The following is a 6,214-nucleotide window of genomic DNA, read 5'->3' as shown; positions in this document are numbered from 1 at the left end:
TGTGAGCTTCATGCTGTGGTAGCTTGGCTTTCTAATTGTATTTTGGTGTTTGGTGTGTGTTTTCATACTGTCCCTCCTTCCAGCACCTTCTCCTGCTGTACCGTACTGCACAGCTTTGAACAGAGCTCTGTTTTGTCATTGCTGACTCGTTGTCAATACTTCACAGGACTTCCTAATATTGTCAGTCTTTTAGTGTCAAAGCAATAAACACGACCGGTTTTCAGAATACACAGAGGTCCTCTGCTTCTTCTCTGGCCTTTTACAGTTACAAATTGCAAAGAAACCTGATTCCAAGGAGCTCTGGGGTTTTGCTGCAGGGCTGGAGGAGGCCAGGCAGCTGCAGTACAAGTCACAGGGCCCTGGAGTGGTGAGGAAGGGGCAGCAGCAGCTGGCCAAGCAAGAAAACCTTGTCCTGGGAAAGCCAGCCACAGTCACAGCTAGTACAGAGTGAGCCATGAACTGATGCTGGTTGGAGACCAGTGTGGGGCTGTGGGTGAGGGGCAGTAAATAACAAAGCACTGTCAGTAATGACCGGCCTTCTTCCACCCCAGTCAGCAGGGAGGGACAACAGCACACTGTAGAGACTGGAGAGAGCTGCTGAATCGCTGAGGAAACAGACAAGGAAGGACAAAACATCCCCTGACCTGTGGATTTGTTCATAACAAATTGCAGACCCTGGGCACTGGCACAGGCTGAACCTGCTGCCCCCTGCCCCTGGGACCAGCTGCAGTGCTCTGTACCACAGGAACTTGGCCTGGGCTCTCTGTGACCCTGCCCATGGCCTGTGCCAATGGCATCCTGCTTCTCACCTCCCCTCCTTCCAGCCTGGTGGTGTCCAAAAACCACACAGCCCTTCTCCTGACTCACAGCCCACAGAAGGGTCCATTTGGTCACCATAAAAGTGGCCTGGCTGCTTGTGGCTGTCTGGTAATATAACAGGTGAGCACAAGGCATCCTTGCCAGCAGAAGCACACCAAGCACAGAAGCATCTTTTGCAGATTTTAATTTTTTTTTTTATTAAAAAAAACTCTTCAAGTTGAAATACAGAGTAACTGGGAAAGAGTCTCACAACATAGTAATAAAACATCTTTATTGCCTCTTAAATATAATCTCTAAGACTATAAGCCTGTAATTCCTGTTAAATCTGACTTAATTGAATGGTCTTTATAGGCTTTCCTCATTAGAGAATGAACACTGAATACTGGCAATAACACAAAACTGAGAAGACAGTGGAATGGGGAATAAATCAGGGACTTGGGGGAACATTGCAGAACCTGCAGACACCCAGCCAGCAGAAGGCAGGTGCTTGCACAGGGCAGCAGGAGGGGGGTCAGGGGCTGCATGTCCCCTCCCTCCGGCCAGTTTATGGCCAGGGAACAAGGACGAGGTGATTGGACAGGTGAGAACTTGGCCTCACATCACAGTGCCCCAGGAGGAGGGATAAGCAAGAAAACAGTGGAGAAAAGGAGAGATGTGACAGGAGAGGCTCTGGGAGCAGCGCTCCTGCCTTGGCCCCCAGCTGGGACTCTCCTGGATCTCTTGGCTACAGCTGCTGGCTCAGCTCACGGGGGACGTGAGCCACGAGCACTATGGCCTCTAGGCAGATTGAACTGAAGTTAAAAAAATACAAGATTTTCCTTGTAAGTGCATAATTTCGTATTCAACCAGCTATCTCCTAAACTGATGAAGTCCTGGTGCAAAAAGGGGAATTATTTCAGCTGCTGGAGTGAGAGGAGATCCTGAGGGCCAGGTCTGCTGGTTAACTGAAATGACAGCTGGAGAACTCTCATGAACCCCTTGAATTAACACGGAGTGCTCCCCACCTTGATGTTCCTGTACCATGACAGCACAGCTTCTCTGCAGGGCTGGCTCTCAGAGACACAGTGCAGGCTCCCCAGCCAGCTCGGTCAGTCGGTGCTGCTTTCTCCCCAGGGGATGGGAAACAGCCAGGCCCAGCTGAAAAACATCTCCTCAGAAACAAACCTGAGGGGGGTCTGTGGGGTAGATCCAGTGAAGAAGGTGCTTTGCTCTTGCTGCCTTTCTACTGTCACATAACAGGAAAAGAAAAACCTGTCAGCTGCTCTGCCAGTCCCCTCCCATTAAGTGTTGTTTAATTCACTCAAAAATACTGATAAGAAAAGCCTGAATACTTTATGGAAACCTCCTTTTGCACACACCAGTCCCAGCAACAAGCCAGGAGAGGTGATGAAATATATTTCTTGACACCTTCTGCTAGCAGTGTACAACACCACATGATCTTTCCAGACACTTCCCTGACCAACATATGCAACTTTACAGCACTTGTCTCTGTCTTCCACTTATCATTTGCTTCTCAGTTTTACCTTGTCTTCCCAGTGTTTTTATTCATGTCCTTCTCCTGCTGGGCTCCTGCTCTTTTGGAGCACAGTGTCAGAAGGAGGCAGTGCCGAGTGAGGGCTGCTGTTGAACTTCCATGCTCAAATCTTGGCCCTGCTGGTCCAGGGAAGGCTGAGGTGCCCCTCCTGTCTCTCCCCAGCAGGCAAGTCCAGGGCAGAAGCAAAGCACAGCATCATGTCAATGTGCTCTGGCAAAACCCAGAGTAAGCTGCAGGAATAGGAAGAACTTCTCCAAGCCTGCCCGCTTACCTTCTGGGAATGAAGGTACTGAGGCCAGGAGCACATCGCTCCGCCAGCTGCTGCAGAGCACACTGTGCGCAGGACACAGCAGTGCCACTGCTGTAGGAGACCTGCAACTGACTCAGGGCTGCTGCCACATCTTCAAAAATGGGTCTGGGATTTGAAGTGATGGATTTTCAGACACCTCAAATCCACCTGCCAGACCAGGTCAGAAGAAGCATCCACCAGGGTCTTGGCTGCAGAGCATCTTGTTTGAAAACCCAAGCTCTGGGTAGAGACCTCCAAACCAGGGGCAGCCTGAGTCCCTGTTCACCTGGGGAGACTGTGGCTGGCACACTCAGCACCGTGGGCAGACTCAGCTGCAGGAGGGCCCATGGGACATGGCCAAGGGAACAGCAGTCACGATGGTGCTTGCAGAAGGTGAGGGGTGGCTATCACAGCGAGAAGCTGCTCTGGTTCACAGGGTGCTGACAGACACAGGGAAGAGACAGCAAGTAAAAACATTCCCAGCCACAGTCTGCAGTCTCTGGGGCTGCTGAGAGCACCTAGATGTGGGGCTCCCCGAAAGCTGCATTCCTCTTCTCAAACCTCATTTTGAGCTCTGACACGAGGGCGTTGTGGGTGCTGCTGTGACCTTTCTTCTTCGGTGGCTTGATGATGTGCTTGGGAGTGAGGGAGCCGGACACGGTTGGCACCCGCCACCCTGGGCCGTCGCCTCGGGGAGCCAGGGCCGGGGGTGGCGGGGGCACGGGGGCTGCCGGCGGCACAGGGACAACCTGCACGTTATTGTTGCTGTTCTCGTTGTGCAGGCTCTTCACATCCTCCTCAACCACAAACTTCTCTGCAGCGTTGCTGGGCCTCTTGAACTTCAGCCACTCCATCCTGACCGTCCGGGATGGCGGCACCTGTCTCTTTTTTATGATCCTCCTCACCGGCATGACTTTGTTGGACCGCTTGTTGCGCCAGAACATGGCAGTAGAGATCATGATAGTTATCAGCACCATTATGCCCATGACACCAGCTAGCACTCCTAAGGCTTTCATGGGGTTATCTTTAGTTTGCATCAAAAAGGCGGCCATAGGCCCTTTGTGAAGAGTCTGTAAAGGAGTACAAAGAAAACACATGACTTACTCCAGGGGACAGACAGTGACCCAGAAATTTCATTTGTCCAAAATATGTTACAAGTAGAGCTGATTGACGGAAGTTGTCTCTAAAAAAAATATGAGAGTCACACAGCCAGTCCAGTCCAGGGGTGGAGAATTTAGATGGGGCTGGAGACTGGGTAAACATTATAGTACTGTGAGGTAGATGACTTAACACAAAAGCTTACAGAAGTACTGCCACCAAATTAGGGCAGATTCCTGCATGTCACCATAGTGTTTAACTTGCAAGAACGGAGAAAGAAAATAATTGGCTCAATTACTGAGCATGGCATTGAAAAGGATTAGGAGAAAGCTTCTGCTTATAAAACGTCAGTACAAATGAGTAGTTAGCAGATATGTGCTGCATTCTGTTTTCAAGTACTCTTTTACAGACATAACAAAACTCTTTGAGGTAGGGGAGATAAGTGGAGCTAAAGAGCTTTGTTTATAGAAAGAGAAGAAATCAGCAATGACATAAGCTACATATGGCATATTAAGGACAAATGAATGGCCAGTTCACTTTCCAGCTCAGCACACTGTGCGTCTTGGAGGTCCCCGTATAATTTTGCGGATTTTGCCCTGCGGGTGGAGCTTGGATCTTTTCACACTTTTCCAGTACATGATGGTGGAGATCACCATTGTAACAGAAATGGTGGAAAGGACGCCACTCATGCATATTCCATATATTGTCCATGGACGCTTCTTGAGGCCTAAAATATAGGATTTTACCCTGGACTTGATCTGGAAATATCAAAAATAAGAGAAATGGTCAACCCTCACATGGTTATATTTGAAAGAGGCCAGTATCTATTATAAATACAGCTGGGGAACTAGGCTGAAATGTGCACAGGATAGAGAGCCTATAAAATAAAGGGAGCTAAGTGTTGAACTAGGCACAGGAGAGGAGGCGGTTGCAATGATGTCGAACTGAATCCAGAAACAGTAACAGAAATTAGGAAGCACATATAACCACCTGGCTGATTGGGGAATAAAGCCTAGAGGCATGGCACATAGATCACCCTTATTCAGGGTGTGGTAGCCTATCCTTGGACTGCATTTCCAAGAGAAGTTCATTGTGAATACAGGTGGTGTCTGAACAGACATAGTGCTATGTAAGGCCAGCAGAGCCTTCAGAAATGGCATATTGACACTCAGGTGTGGTTACTGAGAGCTGGCCGTAGAGTGATGTGTGGCTGCAGAAAGACAGGTCCACTGTGCCCTAGTCCCCTGTCTTTGACTACAGGAGGGGATCCACCCAAACTTTGCATGTCCAGTGAGCTGTGTTTTAGTTAGAGGTCTAAGGTCCCAGCTCTTGGTCAATGGGGAGAAAAGGACCCCTCTGGAGCAGTAGTTACCATATGCTAAAATAGGTGTCAAAGACAGTGTGTATAAGGAGAACCTTGTCACTAGCTTAGACTTGAACCTCTGACTTGTAGATCAGATGGATTTCCCTGTGTGACTCAAATCTAGGATGCCCACCTCTTTGCCCTCCCCAGTCTGTGGGGCAAGATGACTAAGAGTATCCCAGAGGGTGCTTCAGAGTACCTCTTGTCATTAATATCACATCCATAAACTAGGGGCATGTAAATTAGCTAATAAACACCTCCTTGCCTTAATTTCTGTTTTTTCACAACCTATCTCAAACACTTTATCAAGCCCATTCTTCTCCTACCCTGAATGTGTCCCATTGCCAACAAGAAAGTAGCAAAGAAATGCTAATGGAACTCACAGACCATGTCACTGGGCTGGTAGGGACAAATTTTCATCATTTTGTTGTACAGAGAGTTCTTCCAGTACTTAATTAGGAGTGGACCTGAACTAGAAACTTAAAGCAAAGGAGCCCATGACTTTGGTGGAGCTTAGACTCACATCAGCTTTGCTGTTCTGCATTACATGGATTTTTTTGTACTTAAATCCCATCAGATGATAGAAATTCTACCCTGGCTTACTTAACTTCATGTGAAAGTCAGATAAATTAAGTGTCAGATAAACCCTGCTAAGTAGTATGTGACCTGAGTCCACCTGTTACGAGTTTTGTCAAGATCTATTTTATAGGAAGGCACTGATGGCTGAAGAGTATTTGACTAGGTATTTGAAAACCTTGAATAAATGAGATTAGACAGAAATACATGTTGCCCATGTACTACAGCTGCAGAGGTAAGAACAGATAAAAAATTGTATGGAGAGTTTTGACATTTGGCTTCATTCAGTTGCTTGGCCTCAGAAAATCTGGCATCTGTTCAGGGCTTCCAGTGATGAAGAGATGATTAATACCAAAACTAAACCCATTAACAGCTAGCTAGTTCAGCCTCTATTTTAGTTACTTGACCTCTACTATACAAAGCTTTGCCTGGAATTAGCCTTGGACAACAACTGTTCTGCATAAAAACATCAGACATTTTGTAAGCACACAGTGGGAGAGTTTGTTTGTCATGGCCATGACACTGGCAGGATCAA

At 47.8% G+C, this 6,214-nt stretch overlaps 1 protein-coding gene across 6 annotated transcripts in view; it reads right to left on the bottom strand.

Annotated features, from left to right (window-relative positions):
• Positions 1-1,127: 1,127 nt before the first annotated feature.
• CDHR1 (cadherin related family member 1) overlaps positions 1,128-6,214 on the bottom strand; it is a 57,751-nt gene continuing 52,664 nt past the window's right edge. For 5 of the 6 annotated variants that reach the window (XM_064717198.1, XM_064717195.1, XM_064717197.1 and 2 more), the window contains one exon: positions 1,128-3,712. In XM_064717198.1, coding sequence (XP_064573268.1) covers positions 3,161-3,712 — 552 coding nt within the window. In that variant the 3' untranslated portion in view covers positions 1,128-3,160. Of the gene's footprint in view, positions 3,713-3,902; positions 4,499-6,214 lie in introns of those variants that run through there. The other variant, XM_064717200.1, reaches the window with a different exon arrangement.

The sequence above is a fragment of the Zonotrichia leucophrys genome, chromosome 6 (assembly GCF_028769735.1).
Source record: "Zonotrichia leucophrys gambelii isolate GWCS_2022_RI chromosome 6, RI_Zleu_2.0, whole genome shotgun sequence".
Lineage (NCBI taxonomy): Eukaryota > Metazoa > Chordata > Aves > Passeriformes > Passerellidae > Zonotrichia > Zonotrichia leucophrys.
This window is presented reverse-complemented; position numbering and strand designations above follow the sequence as displayed.